The sequence below is a fragment of the Emydura macquarii genome, unplaced genomic scaffold (genome assembly GCF_026122565.2).
Source record: "Emydura macquarii macquarii isolate MOO-44397 ecotype Brisbane River unplaced genomic scaffold, CSIRO-AGI_Emac_v2 contig_320, whole genome shotgun sequence".
NCBI classification, from domain to species: Eukaryota; Metazoa; Chordata; order Testudines; family Chelidae; genus Emydura; species Emydura macquarii.
In genome coordinates this window covers 10964065-10988211 of record NW_027130457.1, presented here as the reverse complement: position 1 = coordinate 10988211, position 24147 = coordinate 10964065, and the positions used below count along the sequence as shown (strand labels likewise).

The 24147-nt window shown below is 40.7% G+C and overlaps 1 protein-coding gene across 4 annotated transcripts; it reads left to right on the top strand.

Moving 5' to 3' along the window:
* The first annotated feature begins 657 nt into the window (after window positions 1-657).
* On the top strand, window positions 658-19797 carry ROPN1L (rhophilin associated tail protein 1 like). 4 transcript variants are annotated; one of them, XM_067570119.1, is made up of 6 exons: window positions 658-1168; window positions 4017-4203; window positions 5413-5536; window positions 5803-5964; window positions 9108-9283; window positions 17814-19797. In XM_067570119.1, exons 2-6 carry the CDS (start codon window positions 4073-4075, stop codon window positions 17866-17868), a joined length of 648 nt encoding a protein of 215 aa, XP_067426220.1. In that variant the 5' UTR covers window positions 658-1168; window positions 4017-4072; the 3' UTR covers window positions 17869-19797. The 4 variants fall into 4 exon arrangements, with proteins under 4 accessions (XP_067426220.1, XP_067426203.1, XP_067385526.1 ...); XM_067570102.1 differs by lacking the exon at window positions 17814-19797 and adding an exon at window positions 12376-12544; XM_067570111.1 differs by lacking the exons at window positions 658-1168; window positions 17814-19797 and adding exons at window positions 1629-1848; window positions 12376-12544.
* The last annotated feature ends 4350 nt before the right edge of the window (window positions 19798-24147 follow it).

Here is a 24147-nt window from a genome sequence, read left to right as displayed (position 1 = left end):
TGCGGAGTCGCAAGAACTGCAATATTGGGGGGGGACTTTGAGGACAGATTGCTGAGAGATGTGATGAGGTTAGCAGAGCAGCTGCAAACACTGGAGCATTGCTTAGGCCCAAGAAACAAACACTGACGGGTGGGATCACATGTGATTTGGTACAATGAGCAGTGGCTGAAGAACCCTACTTGAGACTTCCCTCCAATCAGACATCATTCCCTTACTAGTTACTAGGGGTGGTTTTTTTCACCAATTACATATCCACTTAACGGTAGTTCTGTCAAGCCTGCATTTCTGCAGCTTGCTTACCGGAATGTCATGTGTGCCTGTGTCAAAAGCCTTGCTGAAGTCCAGGTATATTATGTCCACCACATTCCCGCTATCCACCAAACCAGTTACCCTCAAAGAAGGAAATCAAGCTAGTTTGACATGATCTATTCTTGGTAACTGCATATTGGCTGCTAATGATTACACCTGTTCATCCTTCAGGTACTCACAAATCAAATGTTTTATACATTGCTCTAGTAGCTCCCCAGGTACTGAAGTCAGGCTGACTGGGCTATAGGTTTTTGGTTCCTCCCTGTTCTCCCTTTTTTAAAGACGGGTACTAGGTGAGCCAGTCTCATCCCTGGGTTGAATACAGCCAAAGAATGGACTCATCTTACTGCTTCCCGTGCAGATTTTTTCCACTATCCATTGCTGTAGAAATATCTTCTGTGTATTGACAATGGCTTTAGCAAATGGAAAGTCAGCACCGACGTGGCTGGATGGCTTTGCACAGCAGCGCCGGCCTGGCAGTGGGGGGACGAGGGGCGCTCAGTCAGCTCCCCGCCAAGCTCGGAGTCCAGGCTCCCACTAGCCGGCAGGGGGCAGCGCAACAGGGCCGCCCCGATTCTGCGCATGCGCCTGGACCTGCGGCGGCACGACAACAGGCTAGCAAGCTGTTTTGAGTAGCCCGGCCCCCATAAGCGCATGCGCCAAGGCTAGTGGGTAACAGTCGTTTTGAGCAGGTGACTGGTCACCGCCTTCGGCCAGCGCATGCGCCGCGCGTGCGCTAGCTCGAACTGGTTGCCTGGCGACGGTGAAACACAAACGTTGCCCCGGGAACTGGAGGGAGGTGTCAGGCGAGCGACGGTGACGCGCTGTCCCGCACAGCCGAGCCGAGCCGGAGGCTGAGGTGAGAGACCCGCTCGCCGGGCAAACTCCCCAGGCGCGAGGTCGGGCCGCCTGCTGGAGCGCGAGGCAAAGCGCCTGGCCGGGCAGGCGGGGCACCAACGGTCCCGTCCCGCAACCCCCGCGTGACCGCCCCCGCCCCCAGATAAGAACGAAGGCGGGGCGAGACAACGACAGGCTACGCGGGGCCCCGCGCCGGCCGCTCACCGGACCGCCCAGTCCTGCCCTGCCCGCGCCTCGGAGCGCGCCGGGACTCAGCCGGGCACAAGGCTTCGCCCTCCCGGCCCGCAGCCTGCGCCGCGCCCCCGCCCTTCGCCCAGGCAGGGAAAGCGCCAGCCGTGCCCCAGGCCAAGCCCCAGCCGCCTTGGCAGCTGGTCAGTCCGGCCGGCGCTCAGCCGGGGGTGCAGGGATGAGCGACGGGCTGAGCCTGGCCGCGATGTTACCCGGGTCCAGGGATGATCGGAGCCGCTGCCTTTCCCCGCTCGGTGTGAGCGGCGCGCTCGTGCCGTGCGGTGCCTGGGGGCGGCTGCTGGGTCGATCCGCGTTCGGCCTGCTCCTTGTCGGAGCGTTAACGAAACAGAGGAGAAGGAACTGCCCGCTGCAAGCAGCTCCCCCTGTACAACACGCAAACCGATCTCGTACAGACACACGAGGAAAAGCTGACCAGAGAGCACTTCTCTGGAAGTGCGTGATATGAAAGAAAACACTTTGAGGACATATTTCTCTATGCTTTTGCTCTTCACTGCTGGTTTCTTTTGTAAAGGATTGGTGCCTAGTCAGAGAGAATCACGTTTTAGCACTGTCTGGTTTCACCCACACTATTTAGTCTTGTTCTGATGGTAGGTAATGCTATAGGAGTTCCAGTTTTCTGAATTGGCCTGTTTGGACAAAGACATATTTCTTACCAGCTAGTTCAGGTTGTCCTATTCCAATTGTAAGACAGCCCGTCCTGTTGGCTGTGAAGCTAGACAACTTAAAAGCTCCATCTGTGATTTTAGATGTTTTTATAATAAATTCCTAGGGATTTTTAACTGCTCATATATGTTATAGCAAGACATACATTTAAAATTGTTTTCTGGTACAGAGCTAAGAGCACAGGTTAATAAATATTTGCTCTGTTTAAGCATAAGAACATATGAAAGGCCATACTGGGTCAGACCAATGGTTCATTTAGCCCAGTATCCTGTCTTCTGACAGGGCCAATGCCAGATGCTTCCGAGGGAATGAACACAGCAGGTAATCAGCAAGTGATCCGTCCCATAGACCATTCCCAGCTTCTGGCAAACAGCAGTCCCTGCCCATCTGGCTAATAACCACTGATGGACATATCCTCCATGAACTTGTCTAGTTCTTTTTTTGAACCCTGTTATAGTCTTGGCCTTCACAACATCCTTTGGCAAGGAGTTCAACAGGTTCACTGTATGTTGTGTGAAGAAATACTTCCTTCCTTCCTTCCTTCCTTCCTAATTTTAAACCTGCTGCCTATTAATTTCCTTTGGTGACCACTAGTTCTTGTGTTATGAGAAGCAGTAAATAACACTTCCATATTTACTTTCTCCACATAAGTCATGACTTTATAGACCTCTATCATATCCCCCCTTAGTTGTCTCTTTTCCAAGTTGAAAAGTCCTCGTCTTGTTAATCTCTCCTCATATGGAAGCTTTTCCATACCTCTAATTATTTTTGTTGCCCTTTTCTGTACTTTTTTTCCAATTTGGATGTATCTTTTTTGAGATGGGGTGACCAGATCTGTACGTAGAATTCAAGACTTACCATGGATTTATCAAGAGATATAGTGATATGTATAATATATACACAGATATAGTGGAAACTTCATAATCTTCACGCTTAACTGCACAAAAATGGCAGACTCTCCTCACAGCAAAAATTTGACAACAGAGCTGTTGCCCAAGGTCACTGAAAACAGAAAGTTTTCCAATAGTTGCAGTGCAGTACTGGGGCTAGTAGTCTGGTGGTGATACACTCATTCTGTGGTTCTGCCTGGCAAATATACCAAAATTTTTCTTATTCTGTGAATTCCTCTAATTTCCCCATGGAGCACTATTCCATCTTTAAGCACCAGTTGCAGAGGCCTCCTTGTCACTGTGTTAACCTGGGATGGACCTCTCAGTTTTGAACCATCTGTGATAACTCACTGTTGTGAGACTGTACCAGTTCAAAAGTGATTTAGTCTCACTTACTTTGTTTTTTCATCACAGTTATTGATTGAAATTTGGAGTCTATTTTCCTTCTAATAGGAAATAAAGAAAAACTGCAGTATAATCCATCTGTTTCCATCATCTGGTGTATATTACTCCACTGCCTGAGCTAGTCCATTATAGAACTAGGAGAACCTAAATTAATTTCAGATTTACCTTTTTATTTTGTGTATCATCTTGCAAAAAATTTGTATCATAAAATTGTTAGAGTTAAATAATACAGTTACAAAGCTAAAATAAAGAGAAGATTTAAGAAAGAAATTAAAAAAGCATAGGCAAGGGAGCAGAGGGATGTTTTCAGTTAAGAGAAAGGCAGTGAGACAGAAAGATATAAAATAGGCTATTCCTGATCACAGGAGCTGCAGAAGAAGAGAGTCTTGCATATTTCTGTGGACTTCCCTCATTTAATTTTGCCCAGGCTAAATTGATGCTGTGAACAAAAATCTGTGTTTACATTAAAATAAAATGGTTGTAACACATTGACATCCAAATTCTGTTGTGGAACAGGACCTCACAGTTAAAGTCTTAAGTTTGGGTTTTTTATACGGTTGAGATGAATAATAAAATTAAGAGAATTTATATGGTATAGAACCATACTAATCTCATATGTTTAGAATTCATTTATATTTTTAGTTCTTTCAGGATCTTGTTACTGAACCTTACAAGAGTTATTGGACCTTACAAGAATCATGCCTCTTCCAGACACCATGTTTTGTGCTCAGCAGATTAACATACCCCCTGAACTCCCAGATATTTTGAAACAGTTTACCAAAGCTGCCATCAGAACTCAACCTCATGATGTACTGCAGTGGTCAGCTGGGTAAGTAGTACTTTATATATAGGCTCTCAACAAAATATTGCTGCATCGTATATTGACCTAATTAAGTTTTCTGGATATTAAGTATTGTGTGGCACATATGCTGGTATATATTTTATGTATTCTGTTAGTTTGTTAAAGATAATGTGCTCTTTGACTGAATTTATATTTAGTGGTGCAATTTTAGACCTAGAACCTTGGCAGAGTGACTATGACTGCTACACAGCGAACTGGCTCACATTTTTGGTCTTGTTAGTTTTTCTCAGTAGATTTCATAAATAATCCTGGTTGAAAACAAGGTGCAGGGTGTTGCCATCTTTAGATCCTTGTATTTGGTTGGATTTTCTGGGGTAATCACTTTTACACATCAGTGAAACGTGGTATTTCATGGGAAGAAATAGAATCTGAAAGGAATACTTCTGTGTGTTAGCTGAACTCTAGCTTTACCGTAAATGCTATACTATGTTTGTATTAAGAAGATATAGGCTACTGTTGAAATGTGTTACTTTTTGTGGTTCTCTTTCTGAAAATGGCTGTGCGGATAGTGTTTAGTAAAAGTTGTTAAAGAGGAGTGTTTTTTCATATCTTGTGAACAGGGCACTGTATATGGGTAGTTGAATGAGACGGAATAAGTCTATTGTATGACATTAGTTTTTGGCCAGTTGCGATGGTGGCATTGACTGAAAGAGGTAGTTTTCTGTATCAGCAACCTTAAAATTACTAATATCTGCATCAAACTCAGTTCCTGCTGTGTTTAAGTTATGGGTCAGATGTAAAATAAATAAGTAAGTCTTTATATAAATTCTTCAGAATTGTGTTTTGATTTGCTGGTTGGGCTGTTTTGACAATGGCTGATCAGATTAGATGCTTAGAGGATTATAGAAATCTAGTTTAAAGTGCATTGTTAGAGATGTGTGTGGAAAGCTTAGACAGTGCTATTTGCCAGCACACACTAATAATAATATTTATAAATCACTCTCCATTCTCACCAAGGAACACAGAACATTGCATGCACTGTGGCTTCAATTAAAAAAGAAGATGGAAACTGGATAAAGAGAGGGGAGGAAGTCTCTATACAAGGAGCTAACTGAAGCCAATTTTCCACTTTCATGAGCACTTAGATTCACTAACAAACATTTTTAAAAGCTTGTTTTTGCTTACCTTTTATTTGCTTATAAGCATTCAAATGTGTTGATATTCCTGTTAATCTAGGTATTTCTCAGCTCTGTCGAAAGGAGAGCCTCTTCCTGTAAAGGACAGGATTGAAATGCCAGTAGCAACACAGAAAACAGACACTGGGCTGACACCCGGCCTCCTTAAAGTTTTGCACAAGCAGGTACAAGCCATACCATATTAAACACACAATATTGTTGAGAGATGTCAATGGAAATGTTCATAGATGTGGTTCATAGGTGAGATAAGATGTCAGTAGAACTTTTCATAGGCAATTCGGTCCTACAGACCATCAGTCAGAGAGAGGGTACGCCACAGATTTCTTTGGGGGAAAAAAAGTAGACCTAAAGTTTTGTACTCTTAGTTTTGCAATAATCTTCATGCTGTTTTCCAGAGTTTTACTTGTGTATTGGGCTTTGTCTTTTAAAGCTTTCTCCAAAGGGCCGTGTGAGCATGATAGAACTAGAGAAAAAATGGAAACATCTGTGCTTGCCAGTGGAGCAGCTGAGAGCCCTTCTACAACTGGACAACTTTGGTGAAGAGGTGGAATGGTTGAAAGTTCTAGCACTTGGATGTAGTATACTTGGTGGGGTATGTATGCATGTTAAAATGTTTCATAATCAAAATCAAATGACCATGTACTAAGCAGACGATAGAGGAACTACAGAAAATAGATTGTAGATCTAGATATTATTGTGTCATTTTAAAACCCCAATTTTTTGTGCAGCATAGTCTGGCCACATATTTGTGCTTGTTTATGTTAACTCTGTGCCAACCTTTGCTCTGGTGGGTTTCAGCTAGGCATAGGAAGGAAGGATAAGAGTGTTATCACTGCTGATTGTAATGGCAGTACAATAGCGAGCATGTGCACCAGGAAGAGGAGACATGAAAAGTAAAGTGATGCAGGAGTGCCACTCATTGTCATAAAAGTGGTGGCGAATGAACGAGGAGAAGGAGAGAGAACTGAAAATATTCACTGTGAGCCTATTTTGGCAGGCTTTTTTTTACTTCAAAAATAAAATGACAGTGACTGTTCATAGTTCTGTAGTATTTTAATCCCATCAATAATTTGGTCACTTAAGTGCTTTAAAACAGCTGTGTTCTGAATACAGTTCTGCAGTCAGCTAAATAATGCTCATGTGAGATTTTTTTTAGTTTAGAAGACAGTAATAAAATACAGTGTTAGTAACATGAAAATATATACAAATATTTAAAAAGAAGTTTTGATGGTTATTTTTTTACATATAAAGCACTAAATATGATAGATGCTTATCTGAGAGACATCCTCTGTCCCCCGAGGAACTGGTGCTTAGTTGCGATCGATGGATGTGCTCCACTTCAGCTGCCCAATTCAGTGTTCCTAGCTAGAAACATTGACATCTCATGTCTGATTTATCATTTACAATCCCCCAAAAAAGTGTCACAGGATCATCATATCACTGAGCTGGACAGCACAATGTACCTCATCTGCCGTTCAAAGTCTGTAATAGCTCTAATACTCCAGAATACTTCCTTTATTTGTCTCTTGATTTGAATCCAACTCTGTGTAATAAGAGATTTATACCCATATTCTTATATCCATATTCTCTTATACCTGATAACACAATAAAATAATTAGCATATTCATTTCCTTTAGTCATAACACTGAGTAAATAATACTCATAGATGTTCATGGATCAGAATCAGAGTCAAGGTAGCTTGCAGTTCCTTACCTTTGAATTTTTTTATATTTTAAGCGCAGCTTTAATTTAGAATTTCCTGGCATTCTAACTTTTTTAAACAATAATGATTTAATACATTTTTTCATAACATATTGCTATGTATTTACAGCCTAAACTCTAACAATTCAGCCTAAACTCTAACAATTCTTGGTGTGGAAATTTCCTTATCTTTGAAACAATTTTTATATCCTTGATGTGTGAAAACTTGAGGTGAATAAATAACATAAAAGAGAGAGAATTGTGGCTAGGACTAATTTGGAGTTTATAACTACTTAGCAGTGCCAAAGTGTGAGGGCCAGAAGGCCCTGCAGAGTTTATAAATTGTGTAGGAGGCCTTTAGAAATTCTGCAGGAGGTGCTGCTGGCTCTCCCAAGGTTGACAGATTCAGCAAAGCTCTTGTAGGAGAGGGCTGACAGTTGTACCAGTTATAAAGTGTCATTGTGTAACAGTTTGGGTATCCAGTTTTAGTTACCTTGGAATTGCCAATAATGGGGTTTGGAATATATTCTAGATTTTGAGTAGACATTGTTTTTATTACTAAATTCACTGTTCCATCATTAAGAAATACTTATTTTTAGAAAATCCATTGTTTACTTGTGAATAAAGCTGTAATTTTGTAACCACCATGACTTTTAGGGTCTTTAGTCATGGTCTTCTTTGTTACCCCAATCAGCCAACTCCTCACTGAATTTTTATAAATGTTACTATTTATGGCTCAGATCTAACATTAGGATCCACTAGTTCAGATTGCTGCATCTTTTTGGAATCCCAATGAAGTTATAGGATTTTAAAAAAAAGTATATCCTTAACTAACACCTGAGGACATGTTTGTTTTTTAAAATGTAATGTTAACTCCGAATTTTCTGGGTTTTGGGTGGTGTTTTTTTTAATTGCAACATTCTTTTAAAGATTTTTCTGCCTTAAATTATTTACATCCTTAATTTCAATTTAATTAAGTTTACTCCATTTAAGATAGCCTGCGGCAGTGAGCCCTCCCGGCTTACAGATTTGGGCTTGTGGCGCTCACGATAACACTCTAAAAATAGCCAGGAGACAGGTATTTGAAGTTGCAGCTTGAGCTCTGAAACTCACCCCAATCCTTAGGTTTCAGAGCCCGAGTTTCAGCCCATACCACAATTTCAAAGTGCTGGCTACACAGCTATTTTTAGAATTCTAGTGTAAGCCCCTGAGGCCTATGTCTCTCAACTCAGGCTGGCAGATTTGCTGCCACAGAATATGTGGATTTATCCAAAAGGACCTTTTCCAGAACTGGAGCTTGTTTGGTTATTGTGAACGCTGACATTCACAGCATCATGCCAAAATATCAGTTACCACAACATTGATCCAGAAAAAGGTTTTCAGATTTATTGATTTAGCTATTTTAGCCCATTTAGTGCTGCCCTCACTAGGGCCAGGTTCAGATAAACTGAAATAATAGTTCACAGATGAACTGAAGCCTTTGCATGGTAAGAAATTAAGGACAATTTCTTTACCTGGTGATGTATTAGTAAATATGGCAGTGGACTGATGTCTGTACAGTCTGACATGATGGAATTAATTGCTCAATGATACCCTATGTTTCTCTTTTGTGTTGATTAAAAGAGTAGCAGAATTACACTAGGGCCCTTATGTACTAGCAGATACTAACAGAATTTTTAGCCATAATTCACCAGTAGTGCAACTCCACCAATGCTAACATTGGTGGAGGCAGCAGTATGAACAGGGGTCAGGCATTTTTGCCATTCTGTAATCTTAAACCAAATGCTACAATAGTAAAAATGCCTGAGTCCTATTTACACCACAGTTTCCATCACCATTATCACCAGTGGAGCTGGTGCGAATCGGCATGTGAATAACAGGTACAAAGTTTGCAAGTGTAAATGAAGTTTTGGTTCTATTCACATTGAATTTCAGAAGCTGACAGTCTTTCATGTGATATTACATCATAGTGAACAAAGGATGCTAATGCCTTCTGGTCTTATTCCTCTCTTTTCTTGGTTGGGATCCTGCTAGTCGTTAATGACTTCTGCGAAGTATGCCTGTGAAATTCTAACAACGGATCCAGAGGGTGGACCTGCTCGAATTCCATTTGATACATTCTCATTTATTTACACATACCTGGCCAGTATAGATGGTGAGATACCAGACTACAAAGTTGAAGCTTTTCTCCATGCTCTTAAGGGACAAGTGTAAGTATAAATTTGGACCTAGAACATGGATCAGCTATGGGTTCATTCTGGTTTCATAAATCTCTATAATTTTAATTAGGCGTCTCTCTTTTCACTTCACCTTCTCTTTGTACTAGCTAGTAGAGAGCATAATAAAAGTTGAGGATGAGATTTTTAAAAAATGGATGCCTAAAGTTAGAAGACTCCTGTTGGTTTCAATGTCAGAATTTGAGCCAACAGTTATTCACCCACATGTTTATTTTTTCCAGACATTGGGTTAGGTGAATTATGGTGTTCTCTGCTCCAGATAGGAGTGATGTATATGTACATGTATCTGAGGTCAATCCATTGACCCCTGCTGGTGGCACAAGTGAAATACACTTGAAAGCAGCAGATTTTATTAGGAGATCATTCACTAGTGTGACTGTTACACTGTCTTTGCATTGGCTAGGTCTGAAATCTAGTATCCAGCATATTGGCCGAAGTTGGATTCTGCTGGAGATGATCTACCACTATCATCTCAATGTCCTTATTCAGGAAAGGAACATTTTAGACTAGACCACAACTAGCAAGATTGTTTGGGTCCTTCAGTTTTTTTAGTATCAGCCATGATTCCAAGCCACTGATAAATTGCTCTTCCTTAGACATGATCTCAGGTGTTCATTTATCTTTACCAGGTTTGGTTCTCTTACTCAGCTGATCCTGCCACCTCTATAGATTTTATTAATCTTTTCAGCAAAATATTATGGCAGTTCTTCACAGTGGGAGATGTTCATGTCCAAGATTAGGCTAAGACAGGCTTGACATTCTGCTATCAAGAATGGTTATGTTGATCAGACATTTTAGATGTTAGTTTCCTTTATAATGTTGGTGTTTATAAATACCCTATGTTCCAGACAACCCAGTTCTTGCTTCTGCTTTATCTGGTGCTGATCATTGGTAAAAAGTAGATATCCCTGGGGGTGGTACAAAGGGAGGAGCTGTTTTGAAGTTGTTGGAGAGTGTCTAACTAGTCCCTTAGCACACTGGTCATGCTTCTGGATGGTGTAGTGTATTCCAGCAGGATGTAAGAGTGGGATTGAACACTGTGGGAGAATGTAGTGTTTGTCTTAATGGATATTAGATCCTTGGCCACTGAGTGAGAACTGTCCCCCATAAGTATGAAGTCTCATAAGACAAATTTTGATGAGTTCAAAGCTAGGTTTGAAGTTATCTTTGAAAGCAAGCTTGCAGAGCTCTTGAGTGGTCTGTATACTGCTAGAATGTTTATATTGGTCTTGTTTTCTAGATTTTTGTGTCATCTGGGTGCATCTGAATGACTTGGTCTCTGAGTTAAGATCTCATTTCCATCTGGGTTTGGTTGGACTATATGATAGCCACCCTGCTTCTCTCCCCATTTGGACTCGTGGTGGAATCCTGGGCCCACTGAAGTCAATGGCAAAATTCCCATTGACCTCAGTGAGATGTGGATTTCACCAATGATTTCACCCATGCTGCTGGAATGAACTGTACCAGAATGGGTCTGACAATGTTTTCAACCCAAATTTCAGTGATGAAGATCAGATCAGTTGTCTCTTCCACAATGAGGTCATATGCAATGCAGACTTTATTTTTAGCCAATCTTGTGTTCATGAGCCTGAGGTTATGTAATCCTTGAGGTTATGTAATCCTTAGGACATAAGACTGAAAGGGTCCTATTGACTCCTCAAGTCCAGTCCCCTCCTATTGCAGGCAACTCCATCATATAAGACTGTTCTTTTTATGCTGGCCTGCAAGGTGATGCTTGGTTTGTGTGTATGCATCTGCATTAAATGTCCCTACTGTTCATCTTAAGGATGTATCTTTTTTTCTTGGGCTGCCTCAACCCTATCTAGACTGGGTTTGGGGGTATATGTGAGGGACATGAATTTGTTGTTTATTTTATTTGTCGTTCCTTTGGTGTATCAGATCCCCAATCTTTGGAATATTATTTCTCTTGTATGCTATTGGCATAGTCCTGATCCCTGAAAGGGCATGTCTCTTGTATCTGAGTATTTGAATAATGCATTCTTACAATTTTTTGTTTTGTTTTGGAAGGAGGAGGACAGGAATATGGTGTACATGGTTTGCTCATTTCTTGAGCTGTGGATGTATGGAGACTACCAATTTCATTTGTGCCTCTGCTTAGCTTTTGTCCTTAGGTTCTTCCTGCTCAAGGTGCCAGCAGGATTAACATAGTCACTACCCTAAATTAGTTGAAACCAAGTGTGTGTTACTTTGAGCTTTCTCGTCTGTGGAGCACTCTGGTAGGGAAAATACACACTAATCCCATCTCCATTTACATTAACAAATTGATAAGCTTTACTGTCACCATTTAGGATAGCTATAGAATTGCATTCATATGTACAATTATGATTATATTATTCTTTTATACAATAAAGTGATTTAGGTTTGACTGGATCCCAGGTAACAGTAATTTGTTTAAAATTGTTAACCTTATTTCCCTCTTTTGTTAAGTTTATGAAAAGTTGAGATAATAGCTTCTTGGGAGATTGCTTTCACTTTTAAAGGGACATTACTAGACTATTGTCTTACCTAGTCTATAACAGCTATAAAGAAATGGCTCACTTTAAGACACCTTGGTTCTACTGGCAGACTTTTCTGAAGTTGTTTGGCTTTCATAGTATCAAATTAGGTTTCACCTCTAAGAACCCTTCCAGAATCCCAGGTTTGACTCTGCCTTTACCTGTTTTTTTTTATTTGAGCCCATTGAATGGAGTTTTCTGGAGCCTCTGTGCACTTGATTTCAGTGGATTTAAGAGATAGGGCAACTTTACAAGTCCTACATTCCATATTTTAGATAAAGCAAAATTTGGCTGATAGATGTACTTGGTGCAAGAAAAATGTTTCTAAAGTGTGTAATGTTGCAGACCCACCAGGATGTATTGTCTGCTACTGTTGTTATAGTGAAGTAATTCTGAACTATAGTACAAAGAAAAACATTTAATAAAAAAATCCTCACTAAAACAATGTATACTGGGGTAAATTTAATGTAGTTTTAAAAAATTTACCCACTTGGGTCATTGTAAATATAAATAATTTAATGAAAGGATATTTATTTTCTTGTAATTTAGGGAGCGTAAGGAAGGCCTGGTTGGAGTTTCAGATTTCTTCACTCCATCAAAGAAGGCTTAAGACAAAGATGACAAGGATTTACTAAAAGTAAATTGCCACCAGTTCAGAGCAGAATTTTAATAAAGTCACATAATGTTTAGCATTAGCAGTCATCACAAAATACAGACTTTGATTTACCAGTATACTGTATGCAGTGTGATTTTTATTTCTGAAAGTTGAGTAAGAGATATGTCTTAGGAGTTATTTGTTTTCATAAACGTAATTTTAGCCTTAGATTTCTTCAGATAAATAGAAACTTTTAATAGAGTTAGTGGTTTAGTTAATTTTCTGATATACTGTGAAACTTACTACATGTCAGGTAAAAAAAAGATTTGTTTTTCACAGAGATACTGGTATCTATCTCCATGAATTGGTCAAGATTCTTCTACCTGAAGGCCATATTCAAAAAACCTCAAAGAACTATGGCATTCATTTGTATTGTATGTCTTTATATATCATATGCCTAGTAGGTCTACCTGAGTAAAGAGATCAGCTATCCCATTTTTTTCATATGATGTCCTAGTCCTGAAATATCCCGTTGTTCTTCATGTGATTATCCACACATATTCCACTTGTAGCTGTGTACCTCATATTCCCGTGTGCCCCATGTACAGGAGATCAAATTCTTTTGAATAGCAGTTAACACTGGGACCAGGCCTGCACCCTGGATGCAAGCACAAGTGTACACGTGTGTGCATGCACACACACACATTCCCATCCAGGACATAACAGGTGGAGCAGGCTTAACCATCCTTCAATTCCTTTTTACAGCTGTGGCATTGAAACAGAACCCTGGAAGTGTCCACTTCTCTGCACACTGTGTGATTTTATTGCTCTTTTAGTTGTTGTTCCCTTATTGTTGTCAGATTACTCTAGTTAATATAGTGTTGTTTAACTCAAGGGCATTGAGGATGAAGAAGTCTGTCTTTTGCTTCCTTCTGCTAAATGGTAACCAGAACTATAGGAACTTCAGACAAAAATCATATATGGTTTACATCACAATTTCACATGGATGTACCTTCATACAGATCTGAAACTATCTGCAATAAAAATATGGAATCAGATTGCAAATAGTTTGAAAAAGCAATGTCATGTGAATTCCACAACCCTTAAAGACATTAATACAAAAGGGTTCTAGTGTTTAATTTTGAAATATGTTCACCTTATATCCAATTTCTGTAAATTATGCCACACTCAAGCACTCATTGTCAATTTGTAGTGTTTATCTTAAAGCAGATTCAGCATTTGTTACTTTTTTTGTATGATAGGAGTTTCAGTTTTCTCTGAATAATTTTATCTTTACTGCAGTGAAAATGCTCATTGTTAGTAATTACTTGATTAAATAAAGTGTATTGTGACTGTTAGGAATTGAACACAGCCACCCCATCTGTCTTAAACTTCAATAGTTTTACTTAATCCAGCTCTGTGCCAAGCAGTCTGTCATATGAGAGACTGCTATTGAGCATCCTACTAGCCTATCATGGAGCTGAGGAACCTTTGAACATTAACATGCTTCATAAACATGAAAGATACCAGCTGGACAGGCACTGGTAGCATGCTAACTCATAGATTCCGGGAACACGTAGTCAAAAGTAGAAACATGCAGGTATTCAGGACTCTGAGACAGAGAGGGATTCGAAGGCTTTGTACGATGGTTTAAACATCTAGGACCTAGTGCAGAAAGTTGAAGACAAATGTGCATGGCTCTACATCAAATGTTAGATGTACAACTGGCCACCAATCCTTTCAGGTATCCATTTTAGCCCCTAACATATGAATTATTAGTTCTACAATGAATTGTGTACTAAATATCATGTAAACAATGGCACATCTAACAAAATATATATTGAATGCTTTAGGGATTGTGAATGGTTAGCTCTGTGGCTAGTAGAATAACTAGTTGAAGTGGTAGTGATGAATCCTCTTTGCAGGAGTATTAGTACCTGTTTTATCCCTTGAGTCCTAGCTAGAGATATTCAGATGTCTGGCTATTCAAAGCATGATTTGAAATGAGTATCCATTGATCTGTGGTCACTAGGATTATTGTCCAGCCAACTCCAGTACAGAATTTCTTTTTGAAGCATTTAACACATCTTTTGAAAAATTCAAATAATTTTTACTGTGTTTTATCTAAAATATTTTTAATGATTAATTGCGCTCTGGCTTATGTATAACCCAGTGACTATGATACTGTTATAGGATGTGCACACATTAATGCACAGTTACAAGCAGCTACATTAATGTAAGCTGTGGCTCCTCTTTAGTAATAATACCATCCCAAGGTAAAAAGTTAGACAAATGCACTTCTGAAACTATCATCTGACAGCTCCTTTTCTCCTCATCGCAGCAGCCATGGCCCCACCACTGGAAAGAGAAGAGATTCTCAGGCAAAATCTCATGGTGGCATTGGGGAGCATTGGTTGAGGAACTAATAAATTGGGGAAAAGGAAATCAGAGATTGAAGGGGTGGGATAGAACCAGGGAAGAAGAGATGAGGATGGGTGTATGATGAGCAGTGAATTAGTTGGTGGGAGGAAATTGGTCCTCCCTCATTCAACCACCAATGTAAAGGGAAATGAAAAAGAAAGCAGCAGTGGAAAGGGGAAAAAAGGAAGAGGGCCAAGGACAGGAGGCGGGAGAAGGGGAGCAGTAGGAAAGAGAAAAACTTGAATGTGGAAGAAAGAAGCTGACTTGAATAAAAATCATATCCCCTGAACAAAGAGAGGAAAAGACAAGAATAAAAGAAAACCTTCAAAGGGGATTGACAGTTACAGAGGACAGGTGTGTGAGGGAGGGGAATGGAAAAGCAAAGAGAAAGAGAACGCAAAGCGAGAGTCTTTTTCTTTTTAAGAGAAAATTTGTTCTACCCCCATTTTGAGTCTATGATTTTATGTGTTGCTATTTCCAAGGAAGAAAAAGACTGAAACTTTTCTGAGCCTTTTATTGTGGGTAGGGAATGGGAGTCTGACAGTACTGCTTCCCCCACACCTCACCCCATTTGACTCTACATCACTCTCATTTTCTTTTTGTGAGGCTGCAGGGTATGTGCTATCCACTGGAGCTCCCCACTTCAGCAGTCCTCTCTACCCACCTCAGCTCTGCCTCTGATTTACTTCCCTCTTCCCTCTGACTATTACAGAAATATCCAGTGTTCTAAGGGTGAACTTCCCAATGCCTACCATGAGCCTCCAGTGCTGTGAACATGCACATGTATGTTATTTAACTGCTGGGCCTTTGTCTTGTCCCTCTACTAGTTAAGCTAATATCAGTTAAGCTAACAATAAGGAGGAAGGAGAAACATGAATCTGGGATTTATATGGGAAAAGTGTGATCTGCAACTAGTTTGTATTAAGCTATTCTGTGAAACAAAATAGGTACAACAGGCTCCAGGACCCTATCACTTAGCTTTGTTGTTAGTGATAGAACTGTCGGTCCGGAAGTGCAAGTTAGGGCTGCCTCATGTTTATTATTAAAATAAGTACCCTCCTTTGCCTCCACTTCATAAAACCTGTAATATACAGAAATAACAAATTATCAGATGCTTTACCATTGTCTTGGAGATACCAGTGAAAAAGCATGCACTTGATTCTGGAAATAGCATTTAACTAGTTAGTAACTCACATCCCAAACTGTCCTGTTTTCGAGATTTCTATTTGAAATACATATCTTCAGTTTCCCAGTTAGCCTCTTCTTTTACATCTCTGCAAATTTAGACTTCCATCCTCTCTGTCTAAATTTAGCCTCTAATCAGGTCAGTATTTCCTTCTATGATCTGTACATTGTGTGGAGGGGGAATGAGCACTGCCCTTTTTGTGAATTCATTGCAGTCCTAAACCTAGTTTAATTAAAACACAAATTACTGCTTAATTCAGTTAAATGCATAAACACCCACCTAAATGCAGAGATCAGCTCTAGATAATGCATCACGGGAAGATATATTTTTCTTTCCTTTGAAAGTGACCTCTTAGTCCAGTGCCTTTCATGAGCATGAACATCCATCCTCTATGCAAGGAACAGGTGCAGTACCAACATGCATGTAATGTAAGTTACACCCAGTTCTTCCCAAATACATGCATCAACCCTGCCTTAGAGGGATCACGTCTTGGTGTGAAAATAATTTGCTCTCCAGGCCCATTCATTTCTTTAGTATGTCCCTGAGACTGGCACAAAGGGTCAGTGGGTGAACCCTTTTTTTGACCCAGGACCTGAACCAAAAAACCCACAACTCATTTCACAGAGGCCACCATATAATAAACTTATATGTCTGTGGTTCGGTAGTGCAGTAATTTGGATCTCACAAATACCGATCACTGACAGAGGAATGAAGTAGGCAGGATAGGGGTATGTCTACACTGTGGTTAGACATCTGTGGCTGGCCCATGCCAGCTGACTCTGGCACATGGAGTTGTTTAATTGCTCAGTCTGCAACCCAAACTCTGGGACCCTCCCACCTCACAGGGTTCTAGGGCCTGGCATCCAGGCTGAGCCAGAAGGTCTGCAGCACAGTTCAGCAGTCCCATGAGCTCATGTCAGCTGGCATGAGCCAGTCACGGGTGTCTTAATTGCAGTGTAGATATACCCCCAGAAAGCATTTGTGTGTAAACCAACATCCTCTATCAGCAGTGATGAGAAAGGAAATGAAAAGTTCTTAAATTTAAAGGTGATAAAAGGTCTTAATACAATGTATAATTAACTTGGGGACTCACTGCTGCAGGATATTGTTGAAGCAAGTTTCTTAGTAAGATGGAGGCAAAGCTGTTAGGAAGGGGAAAACATTTCAAAGGTCTGGTAGAAGCGATGACCTACTGTCCATCAAAAGAAGCCATCCCCTCCCCCAGTTGTGAAGGTGATGCATGGGTCTGACTAAGGGCCTTATTGATCTCATCACTGCCTCTTGACACCAGCAATGAGTAGAAGTGCTTTCTTTTCATGTAAAGCTGCCTAGGAAATGATGCCTATTTCACTCACATGTAGACCTAGCCATAATGGAATGATGGAGGAGGGACCATTCAGTCTTGGTCACTGCCAGAGATACTAGATACAGCTGACTACTGATCTGTTCCTATTGTGTGTTCCAAAACATCACAGCTCACACAGCCACAGGGTTTTGAAAATAAAGACCTCTTTTATTCTGAAACTAAGACACCACGTGCACACTCACCCAGAGCCTTCTTGCCTTCTGGGTAAAAGTCACCATTGGAGGGTGAGTTTTCAATGCAGTGGAGGGACAGCACATCAGGATTCCTCTCATCTGACTGAGAATGCAATACTGCTTAGCTTTTCCATGGTGCTTTTCTTCTGTAGATCTCCAAGGGATAGCTTGAACTTTCAGTGTTTCATTGTGACATGTTAAGAAACAGTGTTTTAAAATATTATGAGTATGATTGTTTTTTTCCAGAGACCGACAGAATGGCATGGTGGAGCCCAGAAACTTTCTGACCCAGGCCTCCTAGGATCTGTTTTGACCATGCTCTCACCTGGCCAATGGGTGAACTACAGAGTGACTGTACTAGGAAGTGTCATTTTTATTCAATAGACCAGAAATTATGGGTTGCACTATAAGAGATGAAATTCTCAAACCTTCATATAGCATCTGTTCCCTCTTCCTATCGTGCCCCATCTGTTGTTGCTCCCTTTTGTTTCTGTAGCTCATTGCAAGAATTCTCCTCTCTATTTCTTTCTGGTCCTTCTGTCCATTTTCCATTCATAAAGATCAATAAGGTGTTAACTGAGTATGGTTATCCTGCACTCCAGTACGGTGATACTCTGTTTATGTATCTCTCCTTTCACATTCAATTGTTTAAGGTTTTTTTTGTAGTGACTTCCCTTTTTGTAAATTGGAATATTGTTTTATGTTTCTAAAAAGAAAATTATAATAAAGGAAAGACAGAACCCAAAAATAGATTGTCAGATGAAGAGATATCAAAGAAGGGTTGCAGAACTCTGAGCAAGCATAAAGAATCCTGTTTCTTGTTACACTTCTACACAGCACTGTTTTAGACACCACTCTCACAAGCACAGCTTGCATTACTGCCCGGAAAGTACAACTTTCAATGAAGTTGCAGTGTCATACATGCTACCAGCCAATCACGATTACCTTTATGAAGCTACTGCTTTCAAGAGTTGGTTTTGAGCAAAAGCTGCCAATGCAATTCTTGGCACTGCCCACAAGTAGCTTTTGCCATCCACAGTTAGCAAATATTTTTATTTCAATCTTTTATGCAGTCTTAAAATTGGGCACAATCTCAACACTTTGAACAGGATTTGTATGAACTGGTAAGTGGTGATACAGTGCTTCTGCAAATTGGGATACTTATAAGCTAGTATTCATTAGCTCTGCAGCATGTGTGTGCATGGGTGCTGTACAAGCAAAAGGACAGCATGTGTCTTGAAGCGCTTTCCGTTTAAGGACACATTGTACCTGGCTATTGAATAATTATGTGTTCAATGTGCTCTTTATGGCCTCCCTGCCTGGCCCTCCAACACAAGGGGACAGCACAGTTGCAGTCCCTGGAGTTGAGGGAGCACAGGGACTGCTTCCTCCTAGAACTCCAGGTATGGGGAGGAGGCCATGATTTGGCCTCCCCTGTGGTGTACAGTTGGGAACATGTTGCGCCATTCTACAATCTGATGCGTCAGGACTCTGCTTTAATGGCACTACTGAGGCTTACTTTGAATAGGCCAGCACTGGATGACAAAGGCTGGGGGAAGATGTCTTTGAACAGCTTTTGTTTTATTTTTCAACATTTGTAGTTTCACTTTAAAATTCCACAGATTCACTGGAAGAATAATGTGCTATGTTCACCAAGAATGGCTCTGAAATCAGTTATGTAGTAGGGAAAGAAAGGAGCACAGTATTATGTAAAATAGCTCACTGAAAAATTGGGGTGGAGATGGAAGCCCTTTTTTCATTTAAAGAAGTGATGCAGTGGGATTTTATTATTATTTGAGTGCCAATCAATTGTGTGTTTGTGTCTGATTTATGACCTGAACTTTACATGTGTAGTGCTACTGGCCTTAGTGGCGCTACTCATGAAAAAAGTGTGGGCTCCAGGATAAAGCTCTAAATTTGACACATGATACAATGAGAAACAGATTATAGGTACAGGATTGAGGTTGGAAAGCAATGTCGCACAACACTCGAGAGATTGTCTAACGATGTATGCACATGGATAAATACTCTGTATGATGTGGTATTGATTTGATGCGTACATAAGTAGTCAGAACTATCCTGTCTATGTCATGTGCATGTTTGTCAGACTCTTTTCTGCTTCCAAAAAAAAACTGCTTAAATTTTAAAGATCATGAGTTTTTTAAAAAGCACATGGATAAACTGTTAACTTTATATCTGAGTTGAATTTTAATAAAGTCCTGTGATATGAAAAGTGTTTGTGTTTTTCTGTTTCTAAAGTCTTTGGAGTAGGGATGTAAAAATTCAGTTATTAAGCAATCCGTTTAAACACTCCAAGCTCCTTCCGCTGTGAAGTTCAGTTGGAGGAAAGGGAAGCTAAGCAGAATCGTGGGTTTGGCTCTTGGAGGGAAGACCAAAAGGTGTGCAGGTCAGCCCGTTAAGTGTTTGCTCATTTACTGCAATGACCTGCTACCTTTGTAAGCTTAAATAATAATAATACACATTGCATTCCAGCTTTATAAATGGTTTTTATTGTTTAAAAATTAAAATGGTTAAGAAAGGTTAAAAATGCATAAAAAGTCTGAGTTGATGTGTTAATGAGTTGACGATCTGTGTGTTAATGACTGAGTTGCTCAGTTAATAAGTGAACTCAGCGGCTTCTCCCCCCAGCACACGATCTCTGAATTGCTGCAGCTGGGCAGCTTGAGCTCTCAGGGATGAGCCTTTCCCACTCCTCATTTAAACGTTTGATTAATTCGCTAAACGGTGAGACTGCTGCTCACCATTTAAACATTTATCCTGTTACATCCCTACTTTGGAACCTGGATGGGGAGGGTCGATTTTAATTTCCATTCTTCCAATCAGAAAGCAGTTTAGCAACAGGCAGGAGAGATTTGTCTTTGACTTTTGTGACTCAATGGAGGGGGAAACTGTACCTCTTGCCTTCAGACAAAGGACTAACTCCCTGAACGTACAAACACCCAGTCATTTAATACTATTCAGGTAAGTTGAATGCATTTGGACTTTTTGTGATGAAAGTTATGTGCATGCTTTAATGTTTGTGGGATTGAGGCCTGACAGAACAACTCTTAAAAATTCATTTCTACCAATCTAAATTAGTAGAACCATCAGGACTTGTGCACCCAGTTCAAAGCCCATTGAAATCAATGGAAGTCCTTCTGTGGTCTTTGAAAACACTAATAACCAATAAAACTAGTGCTTTCCATCTCATGGCCACAAAGTGGTCACTCCACAGCTGTCTGTGCTGGAAACCACATTTAAATGGGGTCCCAGGATAGGCCATGTGCAGGTCCCTGCCCCTCCCTCAGATGGAAGATTAAGAGGAGACTGGCTGAGAGAATCTCATGGAAGTTTCCTTCCCCTTAATGCTCTTCTACTTGTTTTCCCAGGGTTCCAAACATCAAATGGACACGGTTCAGGTGAGTTTTATAATTACAAATTTTCCCAGTAGGTGATTTATGTGACCTTGAAATGAACTTTTTACAGTCTGCCTGTGACCCATCCATGCCTAGGGCAGCCACCTGAAAATGCCAAGGTCAGGGCAGGCTGTAAAAGGAGAGCAGGACGGGTCACACTGCCACCCCCCAGTTTCCAATATGAAGAGGAAACCAGGAACAGACAAAGAAAGAGGACACAAGGCAGCATTCCCGACAATCCCAGTGAAGTGGCTGAGGGTGGATTTGCGACTCCCATTTCAAGCCTCAAGGTGAGAGGGTCCCAGAGCTCAAGCTGCAGCCTGAGCCCGAAAGTCTACACAGCAATTAAACAGCCCAGTAGCCCAAGCCCGGTGCACCTGAGTCAGTTGGCATGGGCCACTGCAAGTCCCTAACTGCAGTGTAGACATATCCTCAAGTAACTGTCAAGGAACTGCGGTCACATATGACTCCCCACTTCGGAGCTAGGGGCAAAAGTCCCTGAACTGGGTCATGCACAATTTGCTCACCTGAAATAACCATGCCATACATTTGACTTTAGCAATTTTACCTGCAGCTTACTTTCATTGCTGCAGATTTCCATTAGCTGCATGATTTTGTTGGTGCAGGCTGCAGAAAGAAGAGTTTTTAATAACATTTATTCTGTGATTAACTTCACCGTGTTAACCCTTGTGCACTTGAATTACTAGTTTGTGTAATACAAAAGTTATTTAACCTTCCTCCCCCCATTACCTAGCAGAAGGTGTTTAGATACTAACATGTTTTGTAAAAGACTCTCCATTTTCTATGGAAAAAATTATATTTATTTCAAATAATAATAGGACAAATCTGAAAACTATGTCAATATATAACCTCCCTGATTTTCACATGGTGCCTATATTTGCTGTCTGCTGTATGTTCTGATATTTGTGTACAATTTTAAAATAAAATTGTTTCATGAAACAGCTGTTCATTACGCAGGAATTAGCGTTCACCAAAGTCAGCAATTCTTAGCTGAATGGCCCTCGTAAAGGACTCTGCTGGGGTAAGCAGCACCCATCAGTTACTGAGTGGCAATTCCATCCAACTTTTCTTAGGGTGTTCAAACACTGGATCTTTAAGAGGCCATCTGACAACAGAAGGCCAGTATCAAGGACGTGTAATTGTGTGTCTCAGGATTTGTCTAGATGAACAGTTAGTGCATGACTAGGTGGGGTGTAAATTAGTGTGCTGCACACACACTGTCCACGTGAACCTTGCTAGTGTGCACAAAAAGTCCCCTAATGAACACTGACTTGTTCCTCCTTCAAAGTGGTAACAGGATCCACGTGGACAGTTAGAGGGTGGCACAGTACTGCACCCCATTGTGCTGTGCAATAAATGCTCATCTAGACAAGCCTTCAGCTCTGACATTTTTTAACCCAGATAGGTGCCTGGTGGAGGGGGGTGTCCTGTAGTGTGTTGTCACCAAGCAGACATTGGGGACCAATAGGTCATCAGGAAAACATGGTCTAAGATGATGACTAGGCAAAAACTAGAGCACCAGAGTAGCAGAGCAGATTTGCCTGATCTTTGGCTTTAGCCTCCACCTTCCTGAACTAAAAGCAGGTGTCTCCAGCATTTGGCCAGTGGCAGGGACTCCATCCCTTCCTTTCATTATATCTGTTCAGCCACTTCAGCTTCCATAGAGAGCTCTGGTCCCCATTAGCAGAAATGTTGTTTTGGTTTAAAAGAGTTTTTATCAAGTGTCCAGTCAAGGGTCCAATCCTGTCTGCAGCTTATCTTTGTTTAGCTGCTTAGATGTTTCGTGAGGCCAGGCTCTGAGTCAGTGATCCATCCTGTTCCACTGAGTTCCTTCTGGAGCCCATTTTATTTCTGCATTGAATAGGCACTAAATAAGGAATAGATGAGATGCTGATGTGCAACCATTATATATATGTTTCTCAATGGGCCAAATGCTGGTCCCAGAAGCTTCTATGGCACAGAGGCCACAGCTGTTTGGGCTTGTGGGGAACTCCTACCCCAGAGAGGTAGCCAGTAAAATGGCTAGGAGGCCGCCCATGTTCTCCACCTTCTGTTCCCTAGACTCTCCCCAGCCTGACAGTCACCAGCAGCAACAAATGTGATCAAGAATCTGGAGAAACAATAAATCAATAGGTTGTCAAACTGTGCAAAACGGTTGATTCATGTGATTCTCAAATCCTAAAAAATGAATTCATTCTTGATAAATTAGTAATAGGGACAAAGATGCAGGAGCTCAAATAAGAATGCTCAAAGACTCCACACTAACTCTATCAAGAGCTATAGATGTTCAAAGTTAGTGAACAAGCTTACATCCCAATGCAGAGAATAATTGGCGCAGATAAAGATAATTGAAGTAAACAGGGAAAGCATGAAAATACAAGAAAAAAATCCACCAAAATTCATACAAAAGCAAACACAAATATAAAGCAGAAGAGGCAAACAAAATGCAAAAGAAGACCTGTGGGTACTGTGAAGAAAACCACGATAATGGAAAATGCCCTTCATATGGGGTCATGTGCAATAATTGTGGCAAGAGAAATCATTATGCTAAAGCTTGCAGACAAGAAAAGCAAAGAAGAAAAGTATATTGAGTAAACAAAAAATAACTTGGAGGGTGAGATTTTGCACTTATATGACATCCATGACATGCAAAACAGCAAAAATAAATGGTTTGTAAAGCTCAATCTAGTACCAGATGCAAATCACGGCAGCAGCACACAAACAAGGAAGATAGTGGGACGTCCAGCGAATGCGCTAGGCTACAAAGACTTCCTCAGCATTGTGCAAGAGAAGAAAACAAAATTGCAACAAAGCAAAGCCAAATCAAAATTATAACATGGCATGAGCATAATAACCACTAGGACAATGTAAACTATAAGCAGAATACTAAGGAAATATACAGAGGCTGAAATTTCAAGTAGCACAGACAACACAGAAACCACTGCTTTCCGCTAGAATAAGTGAACTCATGAACATAGACCTAACTCCATCAACTTTAGTGGGAGTTACGCACCCAAATACCTTTGAGGAGCTGGATCCTAGTGAGAAATTACCTTGGCCTAATGACGCTCTCTCTCTCACACACACACATCTCAAACACAATACACTGTGGTATTCATGCAGCACACCTGCTAAAAGTTTAC

What these genes read in the sequence shown, in the direction of transcription:
- ROPN1L (XM_067570102.1), top strand. Translation starts at nt 4,073, where the DNA reads ATGCCTCTTCCAGACACCATGTTTTGTGCTCAGCAGATTAACATACCC. An exon ending in TTAAAGTTTTGCACAAGCAG is followed by an intron (nt 5,537 to 5,802) that starts GTACAAGCCATA and finishes TGTCTTTTAAAG; the next exon opens with CTTTCTCCAAAGGGCCGTGT. An exon ending in GATGTAGTATACTTGGTGGG is followed by an intron (nt 5,965 to 9,107) that starts GTATGTATGCAT and finishes GGATCCTGCTAG; the next exon opens with TCGTTAATGACTTCTGCGAA.